At 44.3% G+C, this 18,975-nt stretch overlaps 1 protein-coding gene across 2 annotated transcripts; it reads right to left on the bottom strand.

The window, feature by feature from the left end:
• Positions 1-240: 240 nt before the first annotated feature.
• LOC311041556 (uncharacterized protein) lies at positions 241-18,350 on the bottom strand. Of its 2 annotated transcripts, XM_084051972.1 has the most exons (4): positions 18,304-18,350; positions 18,043-18,240; positions 16,974-17,045; positions 241-1,828 (listed from the first exon to the last, which is right to left on the bottom strand). In XM_084051972.1, exons 1-4 carry the CDS (start codon positions 18,338-18,340, stop codon positions 552-554), a joined length of 1,584 nt encoding a protein of 527 aa, XP_083908098.1. In that variant the 5' UTR covers positions 18,341-18,350; the 3' UTR covers positions 241-551. The 2 variants fall into 2 exon arrangements, with proteins under 2 accessions (XP_083908098.1, XP_083908097.1); XM_084051971.1 differs by having other exon boundaries at positions 18,043-18,350.
• Positions 18,351-18,975: the final 625 nt, after the last annotated feature.

Here is an 18,975-nt window from a genome sequence, read left to right as displayed (position 1 = left end):
GTTTACATATATCAGGAACAGTAACACATTAACATTTTTATATGCTACATGAAGGGAAACGTATGCAAAAACTGCCAAAGTAGCCCAGAATCCCGAAGAGAAAAATGCATTGAATTAATAAAATAATGATTACGCCATTTGAAATATTAAAAGACATGTTTATGTTACTCTACCAGTAACCTATGAGTTGCAGGTAAAAAACTAAAGGATTTAAAAATAGAAGCATTTGATATTCCATCGTCAGATTCTGAACTTTATTGTCAAGGTGGGTGACATTCATACAAAGTCAAATCATCACGTTGAATGCATGCATTCAATTCAATGACAAAAAAAAACAAAAAACTTTCCATGAGTGATTCCTCTTTAGTATCTATCACTTGTCTTTGTCATACTGGATTAGAATGATCATACATTTGTCATGTATCACAGATGGCTTCTTTGAAAATAAAACAAGTATTTATTACTGTCCAATACAATTTCTAACCCATATGAATCAATGTAGTTTATCTTCAGATGTGCATCTACACCAACGCATTTGTCACAAAGTGAAACTAAGTGTTTTTCCCCCCTGTATGAGTTCTCATGTGTCTTTTTAGATCACCCTTTTGACTACAGCCTTTGTCACAAACTGTACAAGTAAAGGGCTTTTCCCCTGTATGAGTCCTCATGTGGGTTTTTAAGTAATGTATACGACTAAAGCCTTTGCCACAAATGCTACAAATAATGGACTTTTCACCTGTATGAGTCATCATGTGTCTTTTTCTATCTGCCATTCGTCGGAAGCATTTTCCACAAACTCTACACGTAAAGGGCTTTTCCCCTGTATGAGTCTGCATGTGTGTTTTTAGATCACCCTTTCGACTAAAGCATCTCTCACAAACTCTACAAGGAAAGGGCTTTTCACCTGTATGAGTCCTCATGTGGTTTTCTAGATTGGACATTGAAGTAAAGCCTTTGCCACACACTGTACACATAACAGGTTTTCCCCTTGTATGGTACCTCATGTGTGTTTTTCGATCACGCTTTAGACTACTGCCGTTTACACAATTGTGTCTTTTTAACTGATACATTAGAATAAAGCCTTTATCACACACTTCACAGGTAAAGGGCCTTTCCCCGGTATGAATCATTTTGTGTCTTTTTAGATGATCCATTTGAGTAAAGCCTTTATCACACACATCACAGGGAAAGGGCTTTTCCCCTGTATGAATCATCATGTGTCTCTTCAGATGTCCCGTGAAGTTAAATATTTTGCCACAATCTGTACAACTAATGGTCTTCTTCCCTGTGTGACTCCTCGTGGGGGTAGTATTCAGGTCTTGAGACATCTTGTTGCTGTCTTCTTCCACATTGTGTGTCTTGTGTGACTTCAGTGAGTTTAAAGCTGACTGACCTTCCTTGGTCTCCTCCCAGTCATTACTGTCTTCAGTGTCAGATTCAGAACAGTCTGAAGAGAGGAGCCAGACATCAATAGTGGGTGGTGATGTTCCACAGTCCTCTACAGCAGCTTCTGTTTTCATGTATCCGGTTGAGGTGCTGGCTAGACGCTCTGTCTCTCTCTTTTCATCGTCATGTACACTCTTTACTGCTAATAATGTAAATGTTGAACAATCACCATCCTCTGGTCTCTCTTTAATCTGTGGAGGTTGTGGTTCCTGCTGGACCAGACTGTCGCTCCTCTCCTCATGTTGTGGAGGTTGTGGTTCCTCCTGGACCAGACTGGGGCTCCTCTCCTTTTGTTGTGGAGGTTGTGGTTCCTCCTGGACCAGATGTGGGCTCCTCTCCTGTTTCTCAGCAGGAACCTCCTCTGTACACACAGCTACGAAGTCTAGGGGAGAAAAGACAAATTAAATGAGAGAAAAGCACTGAATGTTTGAAATTTACATTTTCTGTTTCTTTAACCAAGTTGTTTGTGTTCCACTCGGTTGGCATAGACTTTACCAGCGGTTTAGTTATTTCCAACCCAGCAGCACAAACAAAGTGGTCCATAGAAGACGACACAGGAGTGGATTTTCACTTCCGTCACATCCAACTCCCACAGAACAAGTCCTGTCTCGTCCCAATTACGGGCCAGAGTAAAAAATCACACCCAGTGTGAAGTGGGCGGTGTGTGGTCATCACAACATGACTCACTTAAAAAAAAGGATAAATTACTTTTTTTTAAGTCCATACTGCTATTCATAGGGCTGCACATGTGTCATGTGTTTCGCTAGCCAATCACAGTCCTGAATTTGCAAAGTCAGCCAATCACATTACAGTTAGTGGTGATGACACTAGCTGTAATGTGATTGGCTGACTTTGCAAAAGTATCAATTTGCATTAACAATGGAAGGGTTAGGGGTGTAGACTGCGTTGTAGACTATTGGCCAATCACGGTGCAGGATTGGTCAGTGTCCAAAACTCACTTATAGGGGGCGGTTACACCGCCCCAAAAATAGGGTACTATGGAAGGTCAACTATAAATAGGAAAGGGCCAGCTGGCTTAACCAGTTATTTTAGCTAGTTGGCATTAACAAATACCATTATGGAGGTTAGTTCATCAAACACTGCTACATGACACTTAACCAATCCTAAAGTGCATCAATATCATAGAACAAAAAGGAACTGTAGGATACATTTATACTTCAGTCAGATAACTCACAAATAGATTGAACCAATATTTTATTATAGAATGAGAATAAAAGTGTGGATACAATATTTATCTCGGCATTCAGGATCTGCAACATTTTTAGATATATAGATATACAATAACAACCCCATGGGGAACATAACTAATAGCAGAGCCTACTAGTGGTGCTGGGGTGGCGGTGGGAGCACACAGGTGCATACCATAACAGTCTAGGGAAAAATGACTAGTCCTTCAGTTTCACCTAGAAACTCCATTCATACAACAAAACAAAAAAACAGCTTACTTTGTACAAGTATGCTGGTACTTTTCAATTTGATGTTTTATAGTCTTTTTTTTTTATACATTTAACTTTAAACACCCAATAAAGTCTATGGGAAAGTCAATGTTGTTTAAACTGAAAACCCTTTTTTCAATCACGTTACTTCGGTATGCTTTAACTTACAGACTCCATTTAAACTTTAAAAGGTTGAGGCATATTATGATCTCCATTGCTGTGTTTAACTTTTTGATCGCTTTTGACGCTATTACCCTTCAAAGCACATGTGGATCTCACAGTCTTTTCAGCTTTTCCAATACACACTAAGGGTGTTTGCTAGAAGGGAGAGAGAAGGTATGCCCCATGTTTTCGTAAAGTCACTGCGGCCGCATTTGTTACACTACATATATGTTTTTTACATCACCAAGAGGTCTGCTCTCCAATTTAATCCAAATATCTAAGCTGTGTGATGTATACATTTTGAGATAAAACCATTAATATAAACCCATGCCTCTCTACACTCTAGCAATCAGTGCAGATGGTGATACCTAACCTGTCAGTCAGTGGCTGCTCAATGGTGCTGCAAAGTAATTAAGTACTACTGTATACAAGTACTTAAAATGCACAGTACAATTTTGAGGTACGTTTACTTTACTTTCCATTCTTGTTACTTCTACTCCACTACAATGACAGCATTTGACAGCTTTAGTTAATTGTTACTTTGCAGATTTTATTATTAATACAAAACCTACAGTAGCCACATACAGCCCATCTACAATGTGATGCGTTATGAGCTTGTACATCTGCTATTTTCTGAAAACAATGAGTACTTTTACTTTGGTACTCAAAGTATATATTGATGCTAAAACGTTTGTACACTGCAAGTTCCAAAACACACACCCCATACTCCACCGCCACCCCACCTCCCACACCACAAGACATACCCCCCTATGTCATACATTAACTATAAAAAAGCCGATCTACAAAGTCATGCTTTGTGAGCTTGTAGATATGCTATTTTGAACAAGCTTGAGAATCTTTGGAAGATGTGAGTACTTTGGTACTTAAAGTATATTTTGATTCCAATACTTTTTGTACATTTTTGGCACGCTAATAGTTCTACATAGCGTGGGACCAGACAAATCTGCCAGTGCAAAAAAAAAATTGCCCTCGAAGTCCTACATGCTTACACCTAGAAACACCATTCAAACTTTAAAATGTTCAACTTAATGTGGAATTGTGTGCTTGTACATGAATCTTTGAAATGTTTTGTCGTATTTAGAAATATTTCACTTTAAAAGTTCAGAAAATTATAATAGAAGTCAATGGAAGATTTTGGTACATCACAACTCCTTCATACTTTCACCTATAAAGTCCATTCACAGTTTAAAAAAAAAACAGCTTACTATGGACACACATGCCTGAATGTTTTACTTTGAAATGTTTTGTCATTTTTCAGATATTTAAAACCAATTTAATCCAATCAGGAGAGAGAACTCATACAGGATAAAGAAATGAAATAGTCAGTGAGGAAACATAAATGAGTAGACACATTTGGAATTGGAACACAAGCTGATACGTGATCTCTATGAGGTTCTCTCTCCTGATTGGATGAAATGGGTGACTCACCTGAAAATGTATTTTATATTTATTAAAGAGCCGGACACCTGAACAAACACTCTATAGCAATGATTACTATTGGAATGTTTTAACGTTTGAACAATAAAATGTAGTTTAAATCAAGTAATCACTTATATTATAGCACATTTAAGTCAAATCACTGATATTACTGGATAAAGGCAGTGAATAGAAGCCTTTATGTGAGAACCTGTTTGAGCAGGTATGTGTGGTCTGCAGGGTCCCCACACATTTTTAGCAATGAATTTCCAAAACTTTTCCAAAACTTTTCCAGAATATTTAGCCCAATTTCCAGGCCTATAAAACAAATCATTCAGCGCAATAATGAGTCTCTTACTCCTATGTACAATGCCCAAAGATAGGCAGTGTAGCAAAAATAAAGCATAGAATATAAAATAGTACAATTTCATTCAACATTTCGTGCAAAATTATGGCATATTGAAAAATAGGAGGGGTGGACGACGTCGTTGCACGGTTCGTTGTCGCTCGCGGTAGGTCAGGACGGTCTCATTCAAAAACATGTAACATGCTTCGCGTCACGTCACGTCGCATCGCTGGCAGTGCGGATGGGATGTTACACAGCCTGTTCGGCGAAAAACTACTTATTAGGGATGCACCGATATGACATTTTGGCCGATATCGATATCCGATATAATATATCGGTGCTATGGCCGATAACCGATATAACCGATACCGATATGATCGATAAAAAAAATACGTTTTATCCATTCTGAAAAACATGTGTAAACACTGAATTTGAAAAAGCAATCCCTGTTTATTCCAAATTATTTTATATTATCATCTGGATAATCCCCAGAGCAAAAAACATTTGTGTCAACTGCAAAAAGTACCAGTGACAGCAGCTTAGAAACTTGGCAAATATATGTATATATATGATATAAAGAATAATATAATATATGATGTAAAGAATAAAAAGGGCCCCAATACTGACCCCTGGGAGACGCCACAACTTAAGCAATGTCCAAATGATTTGAGCTGTATTTGCCCAGCTTCACAAACTGTTGATGTCTGTCCAAATAACTTTGTTTTAATCCAGTCTACTGCAATGCCTCTAATACCAATTTTCTCCAGTTTGTTTATTAATATGTTGTGATAGATAGTGTCAAAAGCTTTTTTGAGGTAAATTAATATTCCAATTGCATCTGTGATTCTTTCAATGAATCCAATGCCTGAGATGTTGATCTGTTAGTTCTAAAACCATATGGACTCTCTGAGAGTAGGCTACATTAAATCTTTCCAAAAAAGAATCTAGTCTGCTATTGAAAAGTTTCTCCAGTAGGCCTATCTTTGAAAATTGTGACCAATTGGTTCCATTTGGACACTGAATTACAGACCCATAAGGGTCCATTTGGTTTGTACTGTACATTCCGAGTTACAGACCCATATAAGGGTCCATTTGGTTCAATTTGTTCACTCTGAGTTACAGACCCATAAGGGTCCATTTGGTTCCTAACTACCCATCATTTAGCTGGACCCCACTTTTAGAACCACTGTCCTACACTGTGTGTGTGTGTGTGTGTGTGTGTGTGTGCGCGCGCTTAATAGCATACATTTGTTTGTTGTTAGCACTTAGCACTCATTAGCATGCAGCTCTATAGCAACAAGTATTGCCAAACAGCGCCCAACTACGGCTATGTTTGTTCACCAACACGGTCGCGGAGGCTCTGCTTTTGCCCAATGACCACTTTAATAAGCTTCGCTGGGCTTACACACCTGAAGCAAATGAATTAACGAGTGGAGCAACACGGGACGCAAGCACCGAGTAGCCTCACAACGACACACTCAGCCTCTCTGTCTGTGTCTGAGTGAATGAGACGCAGCGCGCATGGTACACCATGTGAAACCCGACACCTACCCCCCCCCCCCCCCCACCACCACCACACACACACTCACACACACACTCTAGAGTCCTGCAGCTACAGCAGCGAGACGGTGGACACAGAGGTAATCATCGGCTGTTAACATCGGCGCAATTTTGATATCGGACCGATACCGATTAATTAAAAAACGGCTATATCGGCCGATATATATCGGTTGGCCGATATATCGCGCATCCCTACTACTTATGTTACATATTTCGTGTAATGTTATACATGTTTATGAAAATATTTTGTATTAAAAAAAATCAATAGCCAAAAACAATGCATAGCCAAATATTTTTCCAGGACCCTTGATAAATTCCAGGACCTTTGATCAATTCCAAACCTTTTCCAGTACTGGATTATTATTATTTTTATTTCAAAATATTTCCAGGAATTTCATGACCGTGGGGACCCTGGGTCTGTTTGCCATTGCTCAGGGCTGTTTGCAACCCTTTCCTCAATAAACACACATTTTTCTTTAAACACATGTGTTTAAAGAAACAAATAAAACCACTCTGGGCTGTCACCATATATGGCCATTAGAATAAATACATAAAGCCATCAAACTACACAAATGACCCTGTATTTTTCTGCATTTTGCTGGATGATGTAATTACCTCAACAAAATGCTCTAGTTTCACCATGTACCATGGCTGTTTTTGGGGATCTTCTGTTTGACATAGATCTTTATCTCACAATCTTCAAATCTCCAAAATAAGTAACACACTGAGCCACTAAGACTACACATCCATCTCATTTTCAAGTTTGCACCATACACCATTGCACCATTCATACACTACATCAACAAAACCAGTCAATCAGTCAGTCTGACTTTTAACTGACTGTTGGTACAGTTCCTTATGCAGTTAACAAAGAAAGTCTCACAATATAAAAAAAAAACATATATAATTCAAGTAATACCAAAAGGAAAGTTAAATAAATAAAGAGTAAAATGCTACTGTATTTAACCACTTTCAACCTGGCATCCCTATTTTGCTCATGTCAATGTAGGTCAACATTTTCATAAGAGTTCCCAAAACTTTCCAAAAGTAGCTACATTAGCCGATATATCATCATATGTATCATATCATATTTTAAAGAATGGTATAGTATACTAAATGCATGTTAAGAGCGGAAACATGATGTGATCACATTTGAAACATGTGTGTGAAACAGTGCTGTAGTTTATCTATCCACTACATTCACAAAGGGGGGGGGGGGGGGGGGGGGGGGGGGGATTATCCCACAAAGCAACCAATGAGTTCTTGACAGGTTTGATCCTATTTTGTTGAGTTAGTATTGTCCAACAAAATAATGGTCATGTTTGTGTAAGGCTGTATTGTATGTATTTATTCTAATGCCCGAATGGTTTTATTTGCACCTGTTAATGCGTATTTATGTTTCAAGACATAATGTGTTTATATAGGCCAGGAAAGGGTTGCAAAATAGACATTTATGTTCCGGGCTATTTGACTCTCAACGGCTTTTCTATCCATGTGTTTAGAGCTTAGTTGAAGACACTGCGGTATTCTCCAAGAGACATTTAAACTTTCTTTGGGTAATTGGCGATCGAAAGACAGACAGACAGACAGACAGACAGACAGACAGACAGAGTGTATGTTTGGAGGTAGTCTAACATTTTAAACATGTTGCACAAAATTACAGCTAATTCCCAGATGTAACATCATGAAGCACACTAATAAAATTGTTTAAATAGCAATGTCGAAAATAGCTGATCTACAAGCTTGAGATTGTAGATCATCTATTTTCGAAAATAGTCGTATGTATCTTGTGTGAGCTTGTGGATCTGCTATTTTGGAGAAGGCTTGACAATCTTTGGAAGAGTACTTTTACTATGGTACTTAAAGTATATTTTATATAGTAGTGACACACACACACACACACACACACACACACACACACACACACACACACACACACACACACACACACACACACACACACACACACACACACACACACACACACACACACACACACACACAGCGTATCTGATGACAATTAGGAGAATGGAAACAGCTGATCAACCGGAGCCAAGTCTCCAATCTCACATACAACACAGTCAGAGATACCAAGTCAAATAGAGCACTGCCTGGGACCCCGACTGAATTTGTACTTTTTATAAACTGCTCAAAAAAAGTTTGTAAACTTAACTTCGGTCAATTATATCACCCCTTTAATAATACCAATTGGTATTGTGTTTTATATAATTTTTATTGTTGATTAGTCACCTTTACAACGATGTACAGCTTGTAAGAGTCATTCGTGGAATGAGCAACACAGCTAAACGTGTGGGTAGCGCCTCGAAAGAAATTGCCAAAATCAACCAATATGCTTCTGTTGGTCATCGCTCTTGTTTTGAGCGACCTGCCAGCACACACCTGCTGAGAGGTGAGTGCCAGTCACAGGTGAGTGACTGCCTCACATGTGAGTGACTGGCACCTGAACATGGGTTCTGCAACTTTGTTGAGTTTGTGTTGATGCTCCAAGCAGCAACACTGCCCCCATGGAAAGATGCCACGTTTGTCCCTTCAGGATAAGGCCCGTGCAATAGGGCAAGTGAAGCTGGTGTTCCGTTACGCAAATTACGCATTATTTGATGTCAGCCCTGGTACCATTTGCAGGCAGGTGTGTGCCAGTCACAGGTGTGCAACTGACACCTAAGCATGGGCCCTGCAACTTTGACATCTGTCTTTGGTACCGTTGTGCAAATCTTGCCTGTAAATCTATGGTTCCTCAGTGAAGCAAGGTGTCTTTTGTTGTTGTCTTCCTTGTTGACTTCACCAGTCTCACAGAACTTGGTCTAATGTTTGGAAAATGTACCAGGGCTGACACCAAATAATACTGTCATTCTGCATAACGGAACACCAGCTTCACTTGCCCTATTGCACAGGCCTTATTCTGAAAGGACACAAGTGGCATCTTTCCATCAGGGCAGTGTTGCTGCTTGGAGCATCAACACAAACTGAACAAAGTTGCAGAACGAAGGTTACGAAGGTAACCACGGTTATGTGACCCTATTGGATCACTCCAATGTGGGTATCACTCCGCAGCGGAGGGATACATTCGAGGTAAGGATTAACTGATTCACTACCGTGCGCACCTGTGCGTGCGTGGGGGTGTGGCCTCCCCTATATAGGCACACCACACCCACGCGCGCCTGCTTGAAGAACATTTCGAGGCGCCTCAAGCACCACGACAGGATTGGAGTGATCCAATAGGGTCACATAACCGTGGTTACCTTCGTAACCTTCGTTATGTTTCCCCTCATTGGATCACTCCAATGTGGGTATAGAATTACCCGATTCACCTGGTGGTTGAGGTAGGAACAGTCAGGCCAACAAGAAGGCTGAAAGCATAGAACCTACCCCGAACTGGCCGCCTCGTCTGTGAGGTCAGGAGGAGCTGCCCAGAACTGCCGACACCACTGCATTAGGTGTCGCCACGTTGACATTATAAAATCTGGCAAAGGTGGCAGATGAGGCCCAACTGGCTGCGGCACACACCTCAGAGAGTGGAACCCCCCGCAGGAGGGCTCTAGATGAGGCCATTCCCCTGGTGGAATGAGCCACCACACCAACTGGCCCAGGCCTACCAGCCAGACCATATGCCAACTGGATTGTGTCCACAATCCAATGGGACAGCCTCTGCTTAGACAGACTTGACCCCAGGACCCGCTCTGCATAGCACACAAAGAGCTGGTCTGTCCTGCGCAGCGACTGTGTGCGACTCACATATGCTTGCAGAGCCCTTACAGGGCAAAGCACACTGGGAGCAGAGCCGTGCCCCTCCCCGTCTGCAGATGGGGAGAAAGCAGATAGAGACCAGGGACTGTTGACGTACCCCTCAGACAGGACCTTCGGCAAGAAGGAAGGATTTGGTCGAAGAACCACACTCCTCCGGTCAGGCCCCATCTGGAAGCACTCAGGGCTTACTGAAAGAGCATGCAACTCACCAACCCTCTTGGTGGAAGTGATTGCTAGTAGAAAGGCCACCTTCAAAGAAAGGTGCTTCAACGAAGCAGCCTCGAGGGGTTCGAATGGAGGCCTAGTAAGGGCTGACAAAACAATGTCCAGATCCCAGCGTACAGCCGCCTTAGCTCTGGCTGGACGCAGACGTCTGGCCCCCTTCATGAACCTTGAGACCAAGGGGTGTCTCCCCACCGAACCCTCTGGAAGCTGGACATGACCAGCAGAGATGGCTGCCAAGTACACCCTCACAGTGGAGGTAGACAATCCCTTATCCAGACAGGATTGCAAGAACTGCAATATGGCCTGCACATTGCAGGATTCTGGGTCCAGGCTGCGCGCTGCACACCAAGAACTAAAGATTCGCCAGCGCAAGTGATATGCTGCATTAGTAGAGGGAGCCCTGGCTCCCTGCAAAGTAGCTATCACCCCCTCTTGGAGGCCTAGCTCTGACCACTGGCGCCGCTCAGGGGCCAGGCCCACAGATTGAGCCGCCGTGGTTCGGGGTGCCACAGGGTCCCCCCGGCCTGCGAGAGCAGGTTGGGCATTAGGGGCAACTGCCATGGAGTCCCTGCAAGAAGAGACGACAGGAGACTGAACCATGGGCGCCTCGGCCAAAACGGGGCAATTAGTATCAACCTGTGACCTGCCTGCTTGGTCCTGTCCAGCACTGCATGGATCAAGGGAATTGGAGGAAAAGCATACAGCAGTTCCTCTGGCCAGTCGTGGGCCAGAGCATCCAGTCCCAGGGGTCCCGGAGGCCCCGTCACTGAGAACCAGAGGGGGCACTGAGCGTTCCCTGAGGCGGCAAAGAGGTCCACCTGGGCCTGGCCAAACCTCATCCACAGCTGCTGCACCACCTGGGGGAGCAGACGCCAGTCCCCCTCTTGCGGCCCTGCCCTCGAGAGCATGTCCGCTGCTGTGTTGTGAGCCCCAGGAATGAACGCTGCATGTAGAGAAGCTAGATGCGCATGAGCCCACAAGAGCAACCTCTCTGCCACTCTGTGCAGACGGGGATATCTCACCCCCCCCTGGTGGTTGATGTAGGCCACCACTGAGGCATTGTCTGTCCTCACCAACACATGTCTGTCCCTTAGGGACGGGAGGAAACTCTGAAGAGCCAGGTGCACTGCCCTGAGCTCTAAGACATTGATATGTCTGCCCAGCCACGGGGCCTTCCACTGGCCACTCGCTGACCTGCCATTGTGCACTGCTCCCCAACCTGCCAGGGATGCGTCCGTGCACACTAGCTCCCTGCGACACACCCTGTGCAGCTCCACTCCTTGACATAGAAAGGAGCGTGAGCGCCACCTCGACAGCGCCCTCAGGCACTGTGCTGTCACCACAAGGCGACGATGTCTGTGTCGTTTCGGGTGAAATCTGTGGGAGTTGAACCACAGTTGTAGAGGCCTGAGATGGAGCAGGCCTAGAGGAACCAGCAGTGAGGCCGCTGTTAGCAAGCCTAACAGACGCTGGCACTCCCACACTGTCACCTTCTGACCCCGCTGAAAGCGGCTCAGGAATGAGAGGATCGTCTCTACCCTTACCTGCGGTAGAGACGCCCTCATTGTCTGTGCATCCAAAGACATCCCTATGAATGTCACAGCCTGGGATGGAGTCAAGTGACTCTTCTCGTGGTTCAACACCAACCCCAACTGCTGTATGTGGAGCACAACCTTGTGTGTGGCTAAATTCGCTTCCTCCTCGGAGTGAGCGCAAATTAGCCAGTCGTCCAGATAGTTTAATATAGTCAGACCTCTGGCTGCCAGGGGCGCGAGGACTGCCACCATGCATTTGGTAAATGTCCGTGGCGCCAGCGCAAGCCCGAAGGGAAGGACCATGAATTCGTAAGCCGTCCCTTCGAAGGCGAACCGGAGGTACTTCCAACAGGATGGATGGATGGGAATCTGGAAATACGCATCCTTCAAGTCGATCGTCGTGAACCATAGGCCCTTCGACATGGCCTGAAGAACACGAGCTGGGGAAAGCATACGGAACTTTAACCGTTTTAGCCAGCGATTCACCCCTCGCAGATCGAGAATAGGGCGAAGCCCCCCGCCCTTTTTGGGAATGACAAAATAGGTCGAGTAGAACCCACCTAGCCGTTCTAGCGGCCGTAGTATCCTGATGGCGTTCTTGTCCAGCAGCACGGATATCTCCTTCCGCAGCACTTCCCTCTTCAGGGGGTCGGCCACTGTCGTAGGATGGATACCCGTGAATGGAGGCTGCCGGCCTCGGAATTGGAGTCTGTACCCTTGGAGCATGGTAGAAAGAACCCATGGGGACTCCACCCGCTCCTCCCAGATTGCCCTTTGGGCCTGGGAGAAGCGGCCGAGGCCGGTAACACCGTCAGGTTGACTGCTGTGGCCCGCCCCCCCTAGGAGTGGGGCGTCTGGGCCTTCCAGTCTCGTTGCGTCCCCGACGACGGTCCTCCTCTCTGCGCCTGTCGACTCGCCTCTGAGCCGGGTTAGGTGGCGCAGCCTGGGGCTGCCGAGTAGGCAAGGACTCTGCCGTCCTCCTGGATGGTGGAGGGCCACCTCGGTCTTGTCGGCCTGGCCTGAAAGGAGGGGCACGGACCCGAGGTGGAGGCATGAAATGTTTCAGTGTCTCCCGATCTTTCCGGACCCTGTCCGTCTGCCGCAAGATATCATCGACCCCGGGCCCAAAGGTAACACCGGGGGTCAGGGGGAGGTCAGCAAACGTGCTCTGCATAGAGGAAGGCAGCTTGGTCTGTGCCAGCCAAAGGTGGCGCCTAGCAGTCACGATCTGGCCCAAGGCTTTCCCATTAGCCCGGGCCATGTCTCTCTGGATCTGGCCGATCAGGTCAGAAACCAGTTTCACCTCTTGAGTGAGAGGTCCTCCATCCCCTGTGACCTGGGGCAGCAAGCTCTGCAGGTAGGCATGGAGGAGCATCGCTGCATTAGACAGGCGTCCCACCGCTGTCAGTGAACCATAGACCGTCTTGAGGTCATCGTCAAACGTCCTGGGAGGACCAGGCTTAAGACGGGGGGTTTTGCCAATGATGTCCTTATCTGGCAGGACCATGGCTGCAATCATGGAGTCCATGGTTGGGTACTCCCGGAGGCCAAGGGAATCAGGCTCTGCCATGAAAGCCCATGGCCCCGAATCAGAGGTAAAGTGGAAGCGGCCTCTTTTTTCAGCCCAGCCTTCCATCATGGCCTCCTTGAAGGCACTGGATATGGGCACCACTGGCGGGCTGCCCGGAGGATCCTCCTGGGCAATGTCCAGGGTAACTCTGATCCTCTCTACAAGGTCCTGGACCCCTTCCTGCATGGCAGGGGCCACATCAGGACGGTCACTGCCCCCCTCAGAGGGCCCCGCTGACTGCTCGGACCTGCGGTTAACAGTGCCGGCGTCATCTCCCAGCCAAAGGCCCTCGCTGGCCTCCACTGAGAGAATGTCATCTCCCTGGTCAGCGTCCACCCGCTGATGCCAGGCCTGCTCTCCATGCCCGCCTGCACTGCGGGCAGGACTACTGTGATGACGGCTCACCACACCAGAGGGAGGCAGAGATCTGCGGTCCTCGGCTGGAGCCAAGGCCTGAGCCACCCAGGCCCGCATGGCCCCCAGTCGGGCCACTCTCAGGCGCTCAGAGAAGACTGCGCAGTACAGGCAGCCATTAGGGCGCCTCACCGCCTCCTCTGCATGGGCCAGCCCCAGGCAGTGCATGCAAGATGCATGCGCATCCCCAGGTGGGATGTCCTCTCTGCACTTGACACAAAGGGCTGACATCCTGTAGTGGACCCGTGCACCTGGCACGCCGTGGCAGGGTCACCTCTCCCTATGCACTGAACCCGGTAAGGGAATTACCAGGGGAGAGGCCCAATGACAATGGCCGCCCCGTAAGGGTCTTACACCTGGGTCACACTTGTAACTGAAAACAATACACTTATTTCTTAAACAGTAATAAAAGTAGTCAGCAAACAACAGACTGACCAGGCGTCCAGGTTATGGAGATGCCTGTCAGCTAAGGGAGAATAACAGTCAGCACCAGGTTATGGGAAAACTGACTGAAAACACACAACTTGAAATATAAAGCACCGACTGACCAGGCTTCCAGGTTATGGAAATGCCTGTCAGCTAAGGGGGAATAACAGTCAGCACCAGGTTATGGTAAAACTGACTGAAACACAAAACTTGAACTATAAAGCACAACAAACTGACCAGGCTTCCAGGTTAAGGAGACGCCTGTCAGCTAAGGGGGAATAACAGTCAGCACCAGGTTATGGTGAGACTGACTGTAAATACAAACCTTGGAATATAAAGCAGAATTTCCTTTAATTGGGATTCCTGCAAAGCAAGGAAAGAAAGCACAAAAAAGACCTCAGAACAGCTAGCAAAGCTAGTACAAGCTGAGGCTTGGTTAGTGCAGCCTGCTGCTAACCAGCGCTAACAGCGCTACAAACATTTAGCAACCAGCATAAATGGTACACACGGCACAATAATAAAGAGTTCTCGTGAGGAGGGCTACAAAGTTAGCAGCTCCAGGCTAAACCTAGCCACTGAGAACACTTGGATGTGAAATAATTGAGCTATAGTAGAGGTTACATACCTTCTCTGCTCACTTACCGACCTTGAACCTGAATGTTCCGCCGAGAAATGAAAAAGCAGGCGCGCGTGGGTGTGGTGTGCCTATATAGGGGAGGCCACACCCCCACGCACGCACAGGTGCGCACGGTAGTGAATCAGTTAATCCTTACCTCGAATGTATCCCTCCGCTGCGGAGTGATACCCACATTGGAGTGATCCAATGAGGGGAAACATAACCCATGCTCAGGTGCCAGTCACTCACCTGGTGACTGGCACACACCTCTCAGCAGGTGTGTGCTGGCAGGTTGCTCAAAACAAGAGTGATAACCAACAGAAGCATATTGGTTGATCTTGGCACATTTTTTGGAGGCGCTACCCACACATTCAGTTGTGTTGCTCATTCCACGAATGCCCGATCCTTACAAGCTGTACCTCGTTGTAAAGGTGACTAATCAACGATAAACATGATATAAAACACAATACCAATTGGTATTATTAAAGGGGAGATATTATTGACCGAAGTTAAGTTTCAGAACTTTTTTTGAGCAGTTTATTATTTTTTGTCTTGAAGTGAGCCCACATTGTTTCTTCAGGAACAATATTTTCTAGTTTTATTTAATGTTTTACAACGGAAGAAGACAGTGCTGCATTGTTTTAACTAACAACACAACAACTAGTCTTTAGTAGTTCAGTAAGCAAAGTCCAGGAATAGACCTGTCACAATTATTACATAATCACCTAATCTTAATTACTTGAGATAATCGCAAAATCGTCATAATCGTTTCCATGTTGAAAAATGTTCATACATTTTCAAGCATTTTTCAAAAATAGCTGTACCTACATAGTCCATGAGCCAGAGCCCCAAAATTGAGCAATGATTATCGAAAGAGTGGGCAAAACCATACCTATATTAAATTGTGTATAGGGTCAATATAACTAAATAAATATATGATAACCTTTCCACAGGAGTAGCTTTTTCATATTTATCACACATTGTTATTTTCCCCATACACACATGACAGGTGAAAAAATGACAACATTTTAAAAATAGTTACCATAATGAAACTTCCCCAGTTGATTACTTACATGAAGACAATGATTTATCGTATTACAAGTTAGGCATTTAGTCCATGAGCCAGAGCCCCAAAATTGAGCCAGATATTGAATATTCCCTCATTAAAAACCTTTGACTCCAACATCTTAACAAAATTAAATAAGTATGTTGACTCTGGATTTGTCCAATGTTCCAATGTTGATTCTGGAAAGTTATGCAAATTTGGGCAGATTTTCCTAATGCCTAATTTGCATATTTACATATACAATTTCAGAACTTTTAATACGATAAATCATTGCCTTCATGTAAGTAATCAACTGGAGAAGTTTCATTATGATAACTATTTTTTGAATTTTGTAATTTTTTCACCTGTCATGTATGTATGGGGAAAATAACGTGTGATAAATATGAAAAAGCTACTCCTGTGGAAAGGTTATCATATATTTATTTAATTATATAGACCCTATAAACAATTTAATATAGGTATGGTTTTGCCCTAATGAAATCTTGTCTGGCTCATGGACTAACAAGCTAACAACGGGTTACAAGTGTAAGCTTGTAGATCAGCTATTTCCGCTATTTTCAATTTTGTTTTGAAAGTATTAAATTATTATCTATGTCAGTAATTTCTGTGTATATACTTGAGTTATTTGTCATATCTACCCTGTGCAACTTTTGATCACGAAACCTAAAAGGCAAACGGAAATATAATTTGTATTCATATTTTCCAGTGTTAAATGCCAGAAACAATGAATCGCAATTAGTTGTGTAATCGTCAACTGGAATTTTGTCATTGTGATTCAGGAATTCTTGCTTGATCTAACCCAGTGGTGCAGACAAAAAAGGCACTCCTTCTTCAGGTGAAAAAAATAAGAATGTATTGTTTTTAGCAACAATACAGTGAGCAGAGCATTCAAATCACATTCATAATCACATACATGCACAATGCATATACTAATGTTTTCTTTCTCACCCGTCTTCTTCTTTCCTTTGGACTTTTTCTTTCTATCTTTTTCTTTCTTCTTTTTTTCGCTAATTCCTCCACCTACGTTCACCAAAACAAAAACAAGACAAAAAAACATGATGTGATGCGATGCAAAGTTAAACTTGAGCCTGTGTGAGCCATTCAGATCTCAGCAAAAATACTGTACGTCTAAAGTCAGAGGGACAGCTGGTATTCCCCCCTTAAAATTGTTCAAGTAGATTGACCCATTCCATCCTCTAGAGCATTGGTTCTCAAAGTGGGGTCCGGGGACCCCCAGGGGTCCTTGAGGGGATTCCAGGGGGTCCCCAGCTAAATGATAGAATAGATAGTTAGGAACCAAATGGACCCTTATGGGTCTGTAACTCTGAGAGTGTACAAATGGAACCAAATGGACCCGTTAGGTCCATTTGGTTCCATTTGTACACTCTCAGAGTTAAATTAACATTGATTTTACAATATAGATTGGGGTCCCAAAGATAGAAATGCCATTAAATGGGGTCCGTAGCCTAATGCATGTCAAACTGGGGGTCCTTGAAATTAAAATGGGTGAGAATCACAGCTAGAAACGTTAAAATCTCTTCTTATGGGGGTCCCTAGCATATCTTTTCAAATGGGGGGTCCGTGGCCTAATAAGTGTAAATTTGGAGGTCCTTGACATGAAAAAGTTTGAGAACCACTGCTCTAGAGACCCATTCCATCCGATACCATTCTTTCTTTCCCGATTCCGATACATTTTCATAGCAAGGACCCCCAGATTAATATGTATTTGTCCATGGGCCCACCCCCATCTAAAACAATGTAGTGCCAAGATTTGTGTTGTTAAAATGTTTCAAAAACATTTAAAAAAAAAAAAGCAGATCTACAAGCTCACAACGCGCTGCATCGCAAAAAGCTGTGAGCTTGCATATTGGCTATTTTCAAATAAATAGCCTATGAAGCTGTGTCACTTCTTTTGGGCTTGTTTTCATGAATCTGCTTGTTTCTCTCGCAAAATCTGCCAACACTGGAAGTCAGAAGAGGCGTGTGTACTTTGATGTTGTGCATGTAACAGACATACCTGTTAGTGTCTCTATCTCTCTCTGGAAGAGGCTGCACATGAACTCTGCAGCCGCACTGAGGCGCTCCAACACAAAGACTCTGACCCAACAAACATCACCGCTTGTGTGTTTCTCCAAAACACACAACATCTCCTCTCCCACCGACGTCAGGTGTCCATTTATCTTCAGCCGTACGGACTCCATTTGATGCGTTTTAACTCCTTTAAGAGATATTTTACCTCCTTTAAGATACATTTCACCTCCTTTAAGAGACATTTCACCTCCTTTAAGAGACATTTCACCTCCTTTAAGAGACATTCTTTGTTTGGGGGAACCTCGCGTCAACAGGAAAAACTCCGAGGATTACTTCCTGGTGTTTCAAACATGCGCAATGAAGGATCCAGGGCACTGCTGCCTTAATGCCTTTTGCCCCCTGGTGGAGGAGGTGTGTAACTGTCACTGAATGAACGGACAGACAGACAGACAGACAGACAGACAGACAGACAGACAGACAGACAGACTCTGTAAGACACAGATGGCAATTTATTGAATTTATTGCTGAACCTTAGACTTTCTATTCATTATGAAGAAACAATAAAATATTACATGTGGATCTTTGTAAAATATTCACTTTAACAAGCCTACACCAGTGGTTCTCAACCTTGTCAGGCCGTGACCCCCAAAATCATATTTGAACTGTGGACCCCCACCCCATAATAGTCATATTTGAACTGGGGAACCCCAAGATTAAGCATATTTGAACTGAGGACCCCCAAAAAATAATCATATTCGAACTGGGGACCCCCCAAAATAATCATATTTGCACTGGGGACCCCCAAAAAATAATCATATTTGAACTGGGGACCCCCCAAAATAATAATATTTGAACTGGGGACCCCCCAAAATCATATTTGAACTGGGGAACCCCAAGATTAAGCATATTTGAACTGGGG

The sequence above is a fragment of the Gymnoscopelus microlampas genome, assembly GCF_963454915.1.
Source record: "Gymnoscopelus microlampas genome assembly, chromosome: 3".
In the NCBI taxonomy this organism is placed as follows: Eukaryota; Metazoa; Chordata; class Actinopteri; order Myctophiformes; family Myctophidae; genus Gymnoscopelus; species Gymnoscopelus microlampas.
The sequence above is the reverse complement of the archived record's forward strand: the minus strand, read 5'-3'. Positions and strand labels throughout refer to the sequence as shown.